Source organism: Telmatherina bonti (genome assembly GCF_933228915.1).
Source record: "Telmatherina bonti genome assembly, chromosome: 10".
Taxonomy (NCBI): domain Eukaryota; kingdom Metazoa; phylum Chordata; class Actinopteri; order Atheriniformes; family Telmatherinidae; genus Telmatherina; species Telmatherina bonti.
The window spans coordinates 29,675,897-29,694,732 of NC_136628.1; the positions used below are offsets into that span (position 1 = coordinate 29,675,897).

An 18,836-nucleotide genomic window follows, 5' to 3' on the forward strand; every position below is an offset into this window, starting at 1 on the left:
ACTTGGCACAGATGACAGAAAGAGTTGTTCCGTGGGAAACCTTTACTGTAATATTCCAGTTTACGCCAGCTGTTTTTATCTGTGCACAAGTGAGTTTGCAGCTTTACTTCCTCTTGCAAAATATTTGAAATGCAAAGCTTCTTGCAGCAAAAGAATATAAGGGTAAATTGTGAAGCTGGAGGAAAAAAACTGCCTGCATGCCCCCACAGAAAATGATGATAGCACATAAGAAGGCTTAGTGTCTGACAAATGGTGACATGAGAGAAGGCAAGCAGGCGGAACTGTGGAATCGGCACTATGTTTGTGTTGCTCTCTATCTCTGCCTTACATGCAGGAAGAGTGTGTCAGTGGAGACGATAAGGTTTGATTGCACTCAGTGAGGAGGAGGTCCGGTGCTTGCTGCGCTTTGCACAACAACTGTTGGATTTTTTAAACTTCCAAAAAAAGTTGAGACTGAAATCCAACAGATGTCTTTTCACTAAATTAACAAGATGCACTGAACAGCTAGAGGATGTAGAAGAAAGAAAGGTACAAAAATGCATCTGGCTGAGCAGGAGAGTGACCCTGTGCACAGAGAGAGAGAGAGAGGGAGGGAGAGGGAGGGAGAAGACAGGGTGGGAGGGAGGAAGGGAGGGAGGAAGTCTTCCACTTCAGGACGTCTCATAAAGCGTGTCAGACGTTACTTATGAGAGGAGAAAGAAGACCCACTCCACTAGTGAGAAACAGAGGCAGGGGCGATCAGTAAGGGATTTTTAGGTGTTTTTTCCTATGCAAGTGGGGTAACGAGAAAGACGCCCCCTCCCACCTTCTCTGTGGGTCAGCCAGTGGGAGAAGATGAAGAGCCAAATCACCAGTTGCCTCTCTGACTTCTTCTTTGAGTATGAGACTCCACGCCAGGTGCTGGTGAGGAACAGAAGGGTGGGAGTGGTTTGCCGACTGATCCAGCTGGGGGTCCTGGTTTATATCATTGGGTAAGAATCACTCGTACTTTTTCTTTAATTTTGTTTGTTTGTTTTCTTTTTTTTTGTTGTTGCTCATTTTAGCTTGCATGGAATGGCCTCAGAAACATTTGTACGACTGAGTGCTAAACGAGAAACTGACCGGACGGTTTGCGGTGTGGGAAAGAGATAGCTGCTGTCACCCACCGTGTCCTGTTTGCAGATTAAACAGAGGTGGTAAACAGATCTCATCAGATAGCAGAACACATATTACTTGTTCTTTAAAGGTTGAGACAAAAACCTCTGCATGCTTCTGCACTAACTCATGCTGAATCAATCTCCACCTCTGCACACTTGCTTGGACATGTTGAAGTTGTTCCACACAAAATTCCTCTGAAGAAGGGTAAAGTCCTAAACCAGTTGACAGCACTGCATGTAGATTTTTTTTTATGCAAGTTGAACATGAATCAAGAGATGTTTGTTGTGCATTTGTCTAAGTGGAAATTCAGTCCTGCATGCCTGAGCAGAAAAACCTGGGGAAGTGAGTGTGATGAACGCGCTGAGGCATATGCTAGCCCAGATAACAATCATCCAGTGCACATTTTGCTGCCAACAATGCTGAGATGTATTACATTTTGCTGGTAATACTGACAGTTACCAAAAATGGAACGAAGAAATACTAAATGAAGGTGGTCTGAGGTTGAGCTGGTTGGAGGTTATTTTGAGATGACCCCTCGCAGGTTTGGGAACTATACCAGAAGTGATTTAAACAATCAAAAGAAGTCCACAATGATCATTTTTGGAAATAAGAATAGTTTGGAAAATGTGATTTAAAAGAAAAAAGAGGGAATTGCTGTAATTTGGGTTTTATATCAAGCTTCCTTTGTGCATACATTGCCGTTCTTGAAATTTGACCTTATTCCACCTTTTGTCACTTGCCTTTTGCAGCCACCAGTCTATAACAAGGTATGATGTTCATGTCCATGAGAGGACATGTAATTTTAAAGCCGTCCACCTCCTCCTTCTTTTCAGGATTTAAACAGTAGAGACAAGCCAGAGCAGGAGTGTGTCCTTGTCTCTCAGCTGCTATGCAGGGAAATTCAAAACCTTTGGTCATTCTGTCAGGACTCTATCTTTATTTTAACCCAATATTTTCCACAAGATGCAATTACAATCAGAAAAAAGTGAATATATACATATATATGTATATATATATATATACATATATATACATATATATGTATATATATATACATATATATATATATATATATATATATATATATATATATATATATATATATATATATATATATATATATATATATATATATATATATATATATATATAACTTAAAAGAAAACTAAGCATCTTTGTCATTAGTTTAGTTTTTATTTAATTCTTGATCCAGTCCAACAATAACAAAAAAAAGGAGAAAAATAGATAAAACATAATCCAAAAACAAGAATGAAAACAGACAGAAAGGAAGAAAAAATCTTATATAAAGTGTCCCATTTTTAAATGACAACTTAATGTAATTACATAAATCCCACGAGATTTAGAATATTTGAGGGGAAAATGTATTAATCAGTTGCAGGAAAATCTCTCCACAAAGTGCAAAGAACAGCTGCTTCTGCAAACCATAACGAGTATTTTCCTAATTAACTTAATCTTTTTACACTTATAGCTTGATGCCAATCCACTGGTTTTTTTTCCCTTTTAAGATTTTCTTAAATGTTTTCTCTTCATTTTAGTCTTTTTTTTCCCCAAGCGAAGACTAATCTTGGAGTGTGAAGTTGGAAAAAAAGCCGAACATGAAGGATCTTCCTCCCTGCCTTTCAATTCTCTCTCTCTGCTTCCACATATACAAACCTTACTTTGACTGCTGTTTTATTTTATTTTTGTTAGATTCTCCCAGTATTTCCATGCTCATATGTTTCATTATTCCATTCATTTGCTCCTCAATGTATGTTTCTATTTGTGTAATATGATTTTAGTTAATGCTTCTGTTGTTATGAGGTTCTTTCACTTTTCAGTGTCAAAAAAATGCACATTGGGCTTTCTGCCAGTGGGTAATTGCTTCTCACACCCTCTATAAAATAGCTGTGCATGTTTGACTATATATTTGGTTGTACATGTGCTATTTACTCAGTGCACACCAGCTGTTGCCTTTATCTCCTTGCGATGCTCACGCGCCCGCATAAAACAATAATTTCTCTGAAGAAAGCAGAAGGTAATGGAAATCAGCAGCAGCCTTGATTATCTACTGTTTGATTGATAAAGCAAAGATATCCTGGGACCAGAAGTTCTGCAAGAGAACTCATTGCCCTTTTCTAGGGTCACAAGTGAAATAGATCTGATTATATTAGCACTGATTTTACTTTTATATGATGTTACATAGACTCAATAAGGCTGTCCTGGGCTGAAATACATCCATATGGGGTGTTAATTAAAATGACTTGCCTCCTCTTATTATCACGGTAGCAACTGCACATGACTTATAAACGTGTCGATAACAGTCACGGTCCTGTTGTTTAAGCGGCTCTGCACAACTTTTCTACCTTAAAGCCCTGTGCTTCTGGCTCGTATGATACACCGATGGTCATCTTACAAATTCCTGCAGCCTCTATTGCGGCTGAGCAGCAACATTTCACAATTTGTTTTTCCAGTCCGAGCATCATGTGATGGCTGCGTTTTGATACATGGTAAACATGTCACACTCTAGTAACTGGATATCAACACAATGGCCATTTTGAATGCACATCATGGCTGTTTCAGAAAAAAAGAAGGAAACAGAGAGCGTGATAAGACCAGAGTCATCATGGGGCTGACTTTTACTGGCTGGAGAGGGCTCAGGGAAGAGGCAGGATGCATGATGGATGCATGGCTGAATAAGCCTTCATTAAGAGGCGGCAAAGTGCAAAAATCTGTCAAGGTTCAGTAGTGCCACGATGGATTTCTGTCTTAACCATGATGCTTTTATTTAACTCTAACCAAAAGGCATAAATTATAATCATACCCAGGAGATTTTGTTGGCTAAACTCAATGAAGGAGTGTGTTTACATGTAACCAGGGAAAACAGCTAATTGGTCTCCTGGAAGTTGAAAGTGATCCTGCACAAGCAGTTAAACTCAAGCAGCAAGTGAAGAAGGGGTGTCAATTAAAGGTTTTGCAGTTGGATTACCAACATAAACCAGAAATAATAATAATGATAAAAACAAACATTCATCATATGTTGGCCACATGACATCTTCATGACTATAAGCAGTTAAAAATCCATTTATTACAGTTCCCATCCTGTGATGTTGTAGAACCCAATCTTAAACATCTGCTGACCATTGCATCATCTCATTAATATTATCAGATTGTGAACATGTGGAGAAATGTTCACATCTAAAGCTTCGTACAGAGACTTAGCTGGATCCATAGTGGAAAAGTTTATATGAGTTGTATTTCCCCTCTTGTAGTGGAGGTACTTCACAGGACAGTGATATTTTTAAGGATGAAAACAAATAATAAATTTGTTGGTTGTAATTCAAGTTGCTCCCAACATTTTTTTTTGTGAAACTGCTACCTAAAAATGCATGATAGCTGTAATACACAGAGGCATAAAATGGCCACAAGTATTTGAATAAGTGAATTGACATATCTCCTTTTGTTATCACAATCCAAAATCTTGCAGGCAGTAATGAAGCCTGAATTTTATAATGGCATTCAAGTGTATAAGAAATGCTATCTGTATTATCAGCAGCTGAGCTTTTCTTATGATCCACAGGCGGTGATCATCTTTTGATAAGGCAAAATATTTACTTTCTACTTTGAGCTTCTTTGCACTGTTTAAGCACAGTAGCTTTCCAGCATAAGCTGTGGCAGCTAAATAACTATTTTCTAGGATTCTGTGTGCTAGATCTGTCCTTTTGATGAGGGAAGGACACTCATTTGCACATGTGTCCCTATCAGCCATGTTGCTGGCTGTGTCGAACGTCATGGTAACATCACCCATACACATGCCCTTGCTGTTGGGGTTGGATGGTGGAGCTGAGGAGGAGAGAGAGCCTGTGTCTCTGACAGAACTGACAGGATGCTCTCTCTGTCTCTCACAGGTGGGTTTTCATCTATGAGAAAGGTTACCAGTCTACAGACACAGCGGTCAGCTCCGTCTTCACCAAAATGAAAGGAGTGGCTTACACCAATGTGAGTGGGAGTGCTAGAGTCTGGGATGTGGCCGACTACGTCTTCCCACCTCAGGTCAGTGATGTGTTGGTTGAAGTATTCATGCTTGCAGGAGCACCTAATCCACTGGATGCCTGTAACATGGCTATTAATTTGACGTGGATTTGTTTTGTACCTGGAACAAGTCAACGATCATTGCAAGGATTGTCGTAAATGTAGGTCAGAGTCACATAAAGTCAGCATTCACAAGTCTGTGAATCAAACTGTCAGGATGAATAAGCATCAGGCTGAGTCAGACAGTAAACATCAAAACTCTGCTCAACAAAAGAAAACCGGTCAGGTTAAACAACTTCAACACTTATTTTCATTCAGAATTAATTTTGTGAACATTCATTTGAAAGAGAAAATAACCTCTTTGTAATTTCCAAGGTTTTACACATGGTTCATAATGAAAAAAAAATCATCTGGTCTCTACCTTAAATATCACGTATTACACTTACTGTGTCATCATTTATTGAACAAAAACTAAATCAAACTACAGAAAAAGTGTGTGAAATAAGGACCTTCATATGAATTAAGAGAGTAAGGAATAGTCTTACTTAGCTTAGAGCTGCACATCAAATTCACTTGATTTGTTGAGGTGTAAACACTTAATTTGAGCGATAAGGCCTATTTGTTGTGCTGTTGTACTCATGTAAGTTTTACCACAATGGCAAGGAGGAAAGACATCAGAAATGATCTGAAAGAAGCTTTTACTCATCAAGCTGGGCTTTAAGGGTTATAAGGCCACGTCCAAACAATTTGGAGTCAATCATTCTGCCTTGAGAAAGATAATTCACAAGTTATAAGCCTTTCTGGGAGTTTATGTCCCAGCAACTACAGCCCCACGTCAAACCTGGTGATACTCAGAGAAACTAAATGAGGAAAAAATGCAAAAGCTACATCTCAGACTCTACTAAAGTAGTGATGTTTATTCATAATGCACGAGATTGGTGAAAAACAACCAGTACAAACACCTCGTACCAGCTGTCGAGCATGGGGGTTAGCGGGTGATGATCAGTGACCACCGGACCTGAACACTTTGCACTCATTAAGTTAACACAAACTCCTGCTTATACTCAAGTTTTCAGTCTAATGAAGTTATATGTCTGATTGCTAAAGCTTTGCTGAAAGGATGACAGGACAATGACCTCAACCACAGCAGTATATATACAACAGATTGGCTGGAAAAGGAAAAAATCAAGACAGCTATGAGCCTGTCAAAGTCCAGACTTAGATGCTGTGGTGGGATCATGACAGAGCTGCGCATTATCAAGTGCCTGCAAACGTCTACACACTATAACACTGTTTAGAAAACTGGAACCAAATTCCTCCACAACAATTTGAGAGACCTCACACATCATCACACCATGCAGAAAATGTTTGTTTCAAGTATTTGCCACTAAATGGGGTTCAAGATTTTACTTCAAAGAGTTTATTCGGTTTCTTTAGATACTGCTTCTTTTGGCAAATAAATAGTGATGCAATGTGATTATATCTAATATGAGGTTGTCTTTATCTTCTTTTAAGACCTGCAGGAACCAACTAATATTTAATTTTGATGTCCTGATATGTAAAACTTTGAAAGAAGTTTTGCTTTATTTTTCCCATGACTCTATTTCATTAAACATCTGTTTGCTGTTATGTCAGATCCAGTCAGTGTACAGACCAGAATGATGACGTGCAAACACTCACAGGTTGGAAAACATGGACCTCGTCATATAATGGCTTTGTCAATATAAGCGTTCCCAAAGTTTTGCCGTGCAAAATTATGGTAAACGGCCAACCGAAAGAGATAGTGTGGTCAAATACACTTCTATGTTTACTTAAAACTTTGCTGCGTTCTGTTATCTGTAAGAAAGAGACAAAGATGACACAATGATGTTTGCCATGTTTGCTTTGACTTTTGGGTGTGGACCTTTCGTCTTTTTTTTATCCAGCATGAGTATGAAATTCCCAACCAACAGCATGAAAAGGCTTTTATTTCAGAGCACGCTTTGATCAAGCAGAAATCAACTAACAGCTTTATTGTAAAATACACCTTGTTGTGAGATAGTTCCCTCAGTCGGCAGCGCTGTGATTGATGTGAAAAGAGACTCATCAGTCCATTCTTAAATTCACAATGAACCATTGTAATGTGGAATCTAGCAGCTTGTTTCCAATGAAGCATAAAAACAATACAGTCTAAACAACTAGATTCCCATGGAAACAAAAGAAAGAAGCAAAAACATATTTTAAAAAAAGTTATGTGATTAATTGCTTAAAGCAATCACAAATAACAGTAACATTTTTTAATACACCCCACATAAAATTCTTGCCATTTTGAAATCCAGTGCCAGTGAACCTAATTTGTCACTGCATTTTAGTGTTAGTTTGGTTTAAGATGTGTTTCAGAGACAGCCTAGACTATTTCAGCCTATTAAAATGAGGCAAAGTGCAAATTTTTCTTGTGATCTCAGAAATCAAAATGAGGCACTTTGAGAGAAAAAGACCATTAGTTTGGTTTTCTTCACAGTTAAAGAAAAACAAAGTTAAAAATGGAAAGTAAAAGAAAATTTAAAAAGTGTCCATGGTGGTGTGAGGGTGCATTAGTACAAATAATACAAGTAATCTGCAAATTTATTACAGCAATATTAATACCATGATTTTAGCACATGCTGCTATGCAAAAAGTTTTTATTTTTGGGAAATGTGTTGACAATGCCAAACTGCATTTTTCATTTATAATGCCTTGCTAAAGCCAATTTGGCCTGTGTTAAATGGGATCAATACTTTTTGTATAGCAAGTCTGATTGTACAGTAGCAGCATATTACCAACACCGTTGTGCCTTGAAACAGAATACACATGAAATTTTAGATATTGAGTGAAAAGATGAAGTTAGATATGAAATTGTCACTTAAATTGACATGTAGCTAAATAGATTAGGATTACTTTAAAATGTCTCAGGATTACGCCTTTCCAGAAACCATGTTGTAGAGATATTTTGTTTCGACATGCTGATTAAAACACAACTTGTTGAGTTTTAGGAGAGGATAAGGACATGGATATAACTTGTCATTAGGCTTAAAGTAATAAAAACACAAACGATTAACACAGTCATGCTTTGAAATAAAACAGCTTATGTTAAATACATAAAGACTTATTTTATAATCCAACAGTTTTCCACACATCCAACCTGGCCCGCAACTTTGTTTGAGTAGATTTAGTGGCTCTATGATCGAAACTCCTACTTTTTGTTTTGCCCCTGTACTTACGTAAGATACAAGTAGCCTCCTAATTTGCTAAAACAACATGCATAGTTTTATTTCCTTTGGAAAACTTTTAAAATATAACACCAAGGTAATACATACAGAAAAACAAAACATAGATATTATGTAGCATTTAAAAAAAAAAAAAAAAAGAGAATAATAGTTCATTATTTCATTGTGTTTGCTAGCTTAAAGCTAATATGGTACGTTGGTTGTTGCATTCATAGCTAGACAAAAACTAACACAGACTGTACACGTTGTCCAGCAATGTAATTTGTAAAAGAGATGAGGACAAGATAAGACTTGGATGGACCTAGACTTTCAGTTTTTATAGGTTCACAGTCTTTATATTGTGCTAAGCTAACTCTAGCCATGCAAACCTAGCATAACTTGGTGGGGCTAAACACTGAAACAACACTGATTATCACAAAAGTTTATGTGTGCATAAAAACTGATTGTTACACATGTATGTGTGTGTTTATGTGGGAAATATAAAATGACCTTAACCCATTTGTCATTCTAATCCAAAAATTCAGGGAGACTCATCGTTTGTCGTAATGACTAATTACATCATAACTGAAGGTCAGGCGATGGGAGAGTGTCCAGAGGTATGTGAAAAGACTTTTGTTTTTCCTCTCCTGAGATATTACTCCCTCGCTCTGTCTGACTTCTGCATTTCCATAAATAGTCACACAAAACGGAAACTGTGTCTCATTCCAAGACTGTTTCTGTAATTGGCTGCTGTACAGTTAAAAAAAAAAAAAAGGAAAGACAAGCTTTTTGGCATAATGGGCTCAATATGACATAAAAGGCTGTGTGTGGAGTGCAGAATTTACTGTATTTTATCCACATGTACATTATATAATGACATAAACATACTAACACCTCTCTCTTGTTTGTAACAGCTCAAAGGCAACTGCAGCACTGATGCTGACTGTGAAGAAGGGAGATTTAAACGTACGGGAGATGGTAAATCCTGACGGCCCCGACAGTGTGTGACAACAGCAGTCCTCACTGAGCCTATCTGTCTCAAATCAGTCCAGATATTTGGCCTTTTAACACACTGTCTTATTTTTAAATGGCTGGCTAAAGTACATCTCAAACTGTACTGAAACTGGTGATGACAATTCATGATGCACAGATCAAGCCAGAGTACAAAGTCAGTTATGAAATGTATTTGCAAAATGGGTTGTGCCCTCTTTAGACCTGCTACAGACAGACTTGTAGACCACTGCTAATGTAAATATTAAGACATAATTTATGGATTGCTCTAGCCCAGCTCTGATGAAAAAAAAAATTAAAATCAACAATGTAAGCCATAGTAACCAAACATTTGGAGTTTGTGCTTGTATTGTGGCTTGATGACGCTAAAGCAAGCAAGTACAACCCTGCCTTAGGCAAGTGGATGCATGCATGTCTATCTAAACAAAACAGACAGTGGAATAACTTGTGTGTGAGCCAACATGTATCATGACCAAACAAGTAGCCTTTCAGACAAATTTTTTATAAGCTTCAACCATAAACAACATTATTGGTGAGTTCAGAGAGCAGTTACATAAACTTATTGTCCTCCGTCTGTTCCACAATTCTGGTCTGAGCCTTTAAAGTCCTGCGTGTTCAACATTGACTTCAATAAGACCAAAGCGTTAGATGTGTCTGTTTTAGACCAGTCAAATTCACCTTGAGGTGCCAGCGTCCTTTCAGAGGTGGCAAGCTGTCTCTATGCTTGTAGACAAGTAAGCATGCGGTGCGCCCCTGCAGCTGAACAGGCTGGTGAGATCTGGTGAAAGGTCAGAAGCTTCAGCTGAGAGACCAAACGCCTGCTAGAGAATCGTCTGTGAACTTGTCGGGCTAACGATGAGAGAAACTGATAGTGAGGAAGCTCATCACATATACAGAAATTACATATAGGGATCCGGACGAGATAAAGCGAACAGCCATTTTACCATCTACTTTGGTTCACTTTTATATCAAGCTTGCGGCTACTGATTTCAATTCAAGATAAGATTGAGGCAGAAAATGCTTAAATTTCTTGAATGTTAAAGCTCACATCCTTTCAGTTTGTTTCAGCGTCTCAGAGCACATGTTGTACTTTTGCCCAATGCTTGTTCCAATTTGAAGTTGTGTCTGTTATACTAAGTCGCCTCTGTTCCCATTTCAAGGACATATGACTGGAGTCTGTGTGAACACCACAAAAACCTGTGAAGTGCTGGCTTGGTGCCCAGTAGAGGATGATGAAAAAATACCTAAGTAAATGGAGACACCAAATTCTTTACTTTGACTGCATTACAACTGAAAAATTGTGTGCATGTTACAAATTTGAATGACTCTTCTCTTCATTGCAGTCCTCCTCTCTTGATGTCTGCAGAGAACTATACACTGTTCATCAAAAATTCTGTAACTTTCCCTTTATTTGGCGTAACAAGGTGAGGAATTTCAGTCACACAATACTGAACTAAATTTAAAACCAGATGATCAGAAATAAATGAAAGAGTCAGATCAATATGTTAAAAAAAAGAAGAGTCAAAGTCTTGAAGAAAATCCTGCTGTGCATAAGCTAATTTTTTTTTTTTTTTTTCTGTTTTCAGGAGTAACCTGGTGGAAGGTATAGATACTGGCTACATTAGTAAATGCCTTTATGATCCTAATGATGATCCACTTTGTCCAATATTCAAACTGGGAGACATAGTTAAACTATCTGGCTTCACATTTGAAACAATAGCTCTCAAAGTGAGTTTGAGGCATCCCATGTCTCCTTTATGTTTAATCACAGATACACGCCTATCATCGTATCGTGTTGTCTTGATGTGATGCAGAGTTCTGTTTTGTGTGTTTGCATCCTGACAGGGAGGAGCCATTGGCATTGTGGTTGACTGGACGTGTAACTTTGATCGGGATGTGAAACACTGTAAACCAGAGTATAAATTTCATGGTCTGTATGGAAACCCTCATGAGAAAGACAAAGCCAGAGCATCAGTGGGCTACAACTTCAGGTGGTCTGTCTGTCTATGTGTGTGTGTTTTTGTTTGCAAAACCATTTTTTTTGGTCAAATCGGAGTTTCATATTTTTGGGAAAGTGTTTACTCATCAGCCACTTTCATAGGTCCACCTGGCTAGTACCGGGTTGGATCCCCTTCTGCCTTCAGAACTGTCTTAGTATTTAGTGTCCAAGATTAGACAAGGTGTTGGAAACACTCGTGAGAGATTTCCGTCCATATTGACACAATGACATCATGCAGTAGCTGCAGATTTGTTGGCTGAACATCCATGATGAGAATCTCCTGTTCCACCACATCCTGAAGCTTTGCTATTGGTTGAGATCTGGTGACTGTGGAGACCATTGGAGTAGAGTAACTTGATTGTTCAAAAAAACATCTGAAGATGATTTGAGATTTGTGAAATGGAGCGTCATCCCGCTCATAGTAACTATCAGAAGATCAGCTCAAAGCTACGCAACACCCGTTTGTTGGTCATTGTGATGCTCAGCTTGTATTCCAGGAAGTTTCCTTGACCATGTCTACGTATTTAAAGGCATTGAGATACTGCCATGTGAGTTGCTGATTAAACACTACTGTTCACGATTAAACGGGTGTACTTCATAAAGTAGAATAGAGAGTATACAAACTCCATATTGTAATATTTTATGTTTTGCTGTTGATCTGAAGTTGTGTTTTACTTAATTTTAGGACCTGGAAAGGAACAGATATATTTTTATTACATTGTTTTCGCTAAAACTCAGAATTAAAAGGTGTATTTCCTTTTTCATGCGACCTATTAAACTCCTGTTAATAGCTTCCCTTTGTCAGTGGCTCCAGGGAAAAACAGCTATTTCCACATCAGCACAAATGTAATTTTCAAGTCGGTCTTTTACCATGCCATAAAGTCCAAAAAACAGCACTTTTCTGCAAGATGTTTCTCTCTTTCTTGTTGAGATTAGGCTCCTGGTAGAGTTGGACTGTCACCTTCATCAGTTTCCTAGTTAGCCTTAGTTACATAATAAACTCTACATGTCACAACAAGCTTTAGTCCTCTCCAGGTTTGCTTAAGGCTGTAAGAGCACTTTCAATTAGGGCCAAAAATCACAACTACTTTGTTAAGGTGAGAAATGGATCATGGTTAAGACTAAAATATATCTCTTTTACAAAGCCATTGCCACTGTTGTGAACAAAATGTTTACCCTTTACATACAGTTGCATGCAGTACATATCACCGCCACTAGAGGTCGTCTGTGTTTTTCTCACTGTTCAGTTGAAGTTTTTTTATTTCCCAAGAAATGAGGAAAATGAGGCAACTGAAAACGTTTTCAGACATCCATTTATTTAGTAATATCCTGGCTCTTGTCAAAAACCAGACGAAAAAAGAAAGAAAGGAGGCTTAAGTGGGCTTAAGTACTTCATTTTTCAATCTGTGACATATAAACCATTGCAACGGAAATGTCTATTGTCCTGATGATTTCCCTTCAACAAATACAATATTGTCTGCCACTGACTAGAAAGCAGTCATTAATTGTTTGCTTCTGAAACTGAAACACTCTACCTCAGGCATGATGAGTTCCAATTTATGATGTTTACTTGCTCTCAGTAACACAGCTCAGCATGGCACTGAATACAATACACTCTGCTCTCTGGCTTCAGCAGTAATTAAAGGGGTGCTAATTGGCTTTCGGAGGGCTGATTACACAGTAATTGTGTTGGTAGCTTTCCATAGTTTTTTTTTTTTTTTTTTTTTAATAGTGGGTTTCATCCTAGTTTAATCTGTACAATAGGTAACAATTTGTGTAACTCAGTGTGACAATCCTGTTGCTTTTTTACAGGTATGCAAAGCATTATGTGGAGAATACAATTCAGAAGAGGACCCTCTTGAAAGTGTTTGGTATCAGGATTGACATCATCGTACAGTCACTGGTGGGTATAGGGTTATTTAACGCATTTTTAGTTGAGAAATAATTTTTTAAAAAAAGAAGAAAAAAAAAGGTTAATATCAGAGAAATGTGTTATTCACAGGCAAGAAAATTTGACATCATCCCAACATTAACAGCGATAGGCTCTGGAGTGGGAATCTTTGGAGTGGTACGTCATATTCTGAATTAAACAGTTTCTAAAAACTAGGTCTACTGACCTAAAATAATAAAATTATGATTTTTTTTTCCTACTTCCAGGCAACTGTAGTTTGTGACCTGGTGTTACTCTATTTACTTCCAAAAAGAGAATTTTACAAGAACATGAAATTCAAATACACAGACATGCAAACGCAGGTAAGCTCTGTTCTGTAATCGTTGCTGTTCAGTTTGGTCACAAGATGGCAGCAGATAAACAAGAAGTATCAGTCCAGACGGACACACAAAAGACGTCAACATGGCATGGCATTTAGAAATATAATTATCTCTTTAAATATGTTTTGGATGTTCAATGCCAAAAAATCCCCCCCCCCCCCCCCCCCCCCCAAAAAAAAACCCCAAACACACCACAGCTAGACGCCTCATAAAAGTCATCAGATTAATGTTGTTTATACCCATAACATTATTTTAAAAAAGCAGTGCAGGTTCTTTTCTGCTCAGCACAGTACAACTAGTTATCTGACAGGAGATCAAATCTGCTCCCATCCCACCCAGGCAGTGTCCCCCTTTAACTGAACAGGCAGAACATTTTGTATTTACAGCAGGACAGCGAGTCGCTCGGTTTAGACTCAAGCATCTATTACACCCTTGAAGCAAATGCAAGACAAGTCCAAGACAAGTCCAACGTGAGTGTATCACGATGTTTGGACAGTACAGCAGATTCTCTTGTATTTAAGTGGTCCGTCATGATGATAAGGGTTACTTTGCACATTGCATGAGAGGTGTAAATGGCTGTCCTGTTGGTTTGGCCTCTCTCTTCTAGGATCCAGATTCAGAGGCAGGAAGTACAGAAAACGAGGTAACTGAAACAAAGAGTTCACAGCTGATCAATAAGGTCCTTGAGATTCGGCGTGAGGGGTGTCTGATGTCCGTTTTATTTGTTCTTTCTGTGCAGAAGTGACTTGGGAGCAAACAAGCTGATGGCCTTGCTGCTTTTTAAAGATGCAACGGAAAGGACTCCTGAAAGAAAACACACTCACAATCTCTCTAAATGGACATCCGAGACCAGAAAGAACAGTGTTTCTTTATCCTTAGCTGCATCTTCAACTAAGAGTACCCTCCCAAGTGACTGTGATATCTGTTATTGTATGTGGAGGGGAACAGAAAACCACTGTATGTGTACTTTTTCTTTTTGTGTGTGTTACTCACTTTGCTTTTGTTCTACTACAAGCACTTTCAACCGTCTCTGCATACAAACATCTGAAAGAGGAATATTTGGCACTTCAGTGTTCCTTTGTACACAATAACTCAGTCTGTGTCTTTGTCATTGCATAAACATACACGGGTAATGTGTTTGGGCTGGTTTAGGTTTGTGCTACTACAGTGAGTTATCCCATGTGTCTAAATGTGAACCAAATAAAAGAGGTACAGTAACACCAACACTTCTGTGTTTGTAAAATGTCAAGAAACAAAACGTGTCAAAATTTTTCGGATATTCTTTTTATAGTCTTCGATTATGTTCAGGAATACAAAAAGCATGCAAAAAATAGCTTATTTATATTGGTACATATTTACACTGTAACAACTGCATTCCATAGGGATGTGCCATGCTTCTGTTTTTAGCGACTTTGCCACAGGCGATTAGGTACATTCAGAGATATGCACAAGACAACATGAGACAAACACCCATAAAAACACAGAGACAGCAGGCACCTTTGACACACATTAGAAGATACACAGCAGTGTTCCAAGACTCCCTGACGTCATATTATGTACACAATTCCACAGTCATCCTTCCTTTGTATGCGAGTCCTGCTACTCATCCCTTGTGCTTGCAGCTGTGACAACTGCCAACTATTTTCCTACAGTGTTTCACTGCAGGAAGGAGACAAAGCTAGAGAGCATCTAAAGTAAAAGCAAGCCTCGGTGGAGGATATGCAGCCCAGGACATCTGAGCCTGTGTCGGGTTTTAAAGGTAGAGATCTGCAACAAACAGTGATGGAGAACAACCAGCCTGGAACTTGTACTCATTAAGGCTTTACAAGGATGAATCATGTGACTCTCCAAACTTATGGCCACTAAAATGTAATAAGAGTTTATATACATATATATGTATAAAAAAACATGATCTTATCTTAAGGTTGTTCTGTTAACCTAAATAATTCAGAGCAACTACATAATTTGGGAAGTAAACCCAACAATGTGGTGAATGGGGGAGTTAAAAAGAACAAAAAACGATAACATGGGCTTTGATACATAACAAAACAAGTACATTTGTGTTTGGTTAGATTAATCTTTGCAGTGAAAATACTTCTTGGCAATAAATTGTTTAACACTGGAAAAGCCTGTCAATTTCCCTTTTAAATATTACGACTGGATCTCAGTGCTGCATTTGACACAGTCGACCATAACATCTTACTAGACCAGCTAAAAACCATGTGGGCTTTCTGGTGCTGCAATTACCTGGTTTGAGGAGTTTTAAAGACGGGGACGACTTTGTGTTTGTAGGTTTTAGGTGAATGCGCTAAAATAATGTGTGGCGGTCCCCAAGACTCCATTCTGAGGCCACTGCTGTTCAACACCTACATTCTCCCAGTTGCTAAAACTGAAAAAAAAGGAAAAAACTCCATATGTTAACATAGCTATGCCGATGACAGACTAATCTACATATTCATCTCACCAGGAGTCTGAACTCTGACAAACGCACTGATCAAATGAATGACTGGATGTGCCAGAACTCAGCTTCAAACATTCATTCATTCATTATCCGAACCACTTAGTCCATGAAGGGTTGCAGGGGAGCTGGAGCCTATCCCAGCAGTCTTTGGGTGAGAGGCAGGGTACACCCTGGACCGGTCGCCAGTCCATCGCAGCAGCTTCAAACAGCTAAGTTCAAAACCAACAACAAAGCCAGAAATCTTGGTGTAGTCATGATATAATTATTTTTAAAGGTTAAAAACCTACATGTATTTTTATAGATTGTTTTTAATGCGTCCTGCACCCCGCAGTAATGCTGTTCATGTTTTATCTAAAGCACTCTGATTCGCCTTGCACATGAAATGTTCTGTACAAACAAGCTTGCTTTGCCTTAAATGGTGCTACTTTTGTAGCACCCCATTTGACACGCGTGGGATCAGTTTGGGTGTCCCAACACAACCATTTTGGCTGCTTTATGACAAATGCTGGTTGAATAATAGGATGCCATCCCAAGGCAGTGTGTCACCAAACTGGTGGCCATTATGAGGAGAAGGGTTGTTTTTTTTTTGTTTTTTTAAAAATGAATAATCTGGTAAATTGCTATCGCATTTCTTCAATCCAATAAGTGACACTAAACTGAAGTAAATATTTCAACAAGCTGTTTTGCATTAGCAGAGATTTGGTCAAATCTTTTTCATGGGCACAACCCACATACTCAACTCTGCTGCTCGACCCACAAATACATTTTTCTTCCAAATGTGGCACAATATTAAAAAAGGATATCAACAGATTTTCCAGTGTTATAAAAAGTATAACCAGGAAGCATTGTCATAAAAAGGACATAATCCACAACAAATGTTTCAGTTTAGTTTTCTTGCAGTGATTGAAAGATTTTTAATGGCAGGTTGTGATCATCCATCACCGAATCTCTCCATAGCCCGACGCAGCGTCTTTGTACTCTCAAGGTTTCAGCTTTAAGCACCTTTTCTGAAGTCATTTTTCTGTGTTAAACATTCATTGTTTTCCCCCTGTTGCAAATGCACAATAAAAACAACAATTTGAACTAATTCTTGGTCCTGCAGGAGTTACATTTTCACACAGAAACCCGGAGAAACCAAGTAGCAATGCTGTGACATGCAGATTTTACATCAGAATAGCAATGCATGGCAAACACAGTAAATATGGTCTTTTACAGGCAGACCGCAGCTTTTCTCTTTATCACAAACTGTACAATGCTTAATGGCTGCCAGCACTGTTAAATGTAGCCACCATGACCATATGTGAGTGAAAAAGTGCAAATATGTAAAACATTATCAGTGTTTAAGTTTCATTTTCAACAACTAAAATATACATTAAAGGATGATTGGCCTGAGTGCTCTGAGAACAGAGTAGCCCATAACGCACTGAAGATCAACACTGTTGCATCTTACCCCTCATGCAGCCGAATGTCTGCACGACTAATTTTAAAAATTGATTATCATCAAGTTGCGGGAGTTAAAACAAAACTTTAAGCCGATATATACAGCTAGTATATCACAGGTCACACTTTTTGGTTTAAACAGCCCTTCGTTAAAGTCACCCAGCAAACACACACGTCACTCCAACGCTTATTTGGCTCAAAACAAAAGTTTTACATTCTCCAAAACTCACATATTATGATTAATTCTACAATGAGCAGCATTTATGACATCAGCATAAACTTCTAGAGCTGGGTGCTTAAAACTACCATGCCATAATCTTTCCCCTTCAGACTACGTCAGTCAGCGTCGCTACTCCACACTTCAGCTTTATACCGTGCTGCGGAACACAGAGGTCAAGACTAATGGAGGAAATACAAAGGGCTGCACTCCACGTCTCTAAGCAGCCACACGAGGGACGCCGCTGAAGTGGAAGGGGAAGTAGTGTTGTTGTTGGCAGCCTGAGCTTAATCATACTGAGATGCTCGAGCTCTCCAGCTAAACATGCCCTTCAACTCGCAGGGGTGATGCACCAGGCAGCCAAGAGAGGAAAGAAGCAAAACGGAGCTGCATTAGACCATCTAACTAAGGCAAATCTGAGATTTTTCTGGCTGATCAAAATAAACCAAATATACCACACAACTCCTTGTTCGCAGTTTAAATGGCTCAACAGACAAACAGTGGCCTTCAATTACACAAAATGTGCACATTTCTGTTTCAGCCTCTGACATTCAACAGCGTTAGCTAACCATCCTGACCCATCTTTCCAAAAAAAGTTTATTTCAATTACAAAAAGGTCGCATTGGCAAATTCAGCTGGAGCTTGGATGAAAATGACCAATGAAGGTGAATTTGAAAGGATATTTTATCTCATATTTCCATTTCTTTTCACACTATTGACTTACAGTAAAGGGAACCAATAAAAATGCATATTTTCTCATGACTTAGAGAGCAGAAATGATTAGACACACAAGAAGCATCTTATCCACACACACACACACACACACACATATATATATACATATATATGCATATACATATATACATATACATATATACATATATACATATATATATATATATATATATATATATATATATATATATATACACACATATACACACACACACACACATATATATATATATGTGTGTATATATATATATATATATATATATGTGTGTGTATATATATATATATATATATATATATATATATATATATATA

At 38.2% G+C, this 18,836-nt stretch overlaps 1 protein-coding gene across 1 annotated transcript; it reads left to right on the forward strand.

The window, feature by feature from the left end:
• Positions 1-834: 834 nt before the first annotated feature.
• Positions 835-18,012, forward strand: p2rx1 (purinergic receptor P2X, ligand-gated ion channel, 1; the record flags this gene model as incomplete). Its single annotated transcript, XM_079247457.1, has 14 exons — positions 835-971; positions 5,043-5,187; positions 8,936-9,007; positions 9,305-9,368; positions 10,562-10,649; positions 10,745-10,825; positions 10,988-11,129; positions 11,247-11,392; positions 13,213-13,303; positions 13,403-13,468; positions 13,558-13,653; positions 14,058-14,141; positions 14,279-14,366; positions 17,903-18,012. The coding sequence occupies 14 exons, from the start codon at positions 835-837 to the stop codon at positions 18,010-18,012; spliced, it is 1,410 nt and encodes a 469-aa protein (XP_079103583.1).
• Between the last annotated feature and the right edge of the window lie 824 nt (positions 18,013-18,836).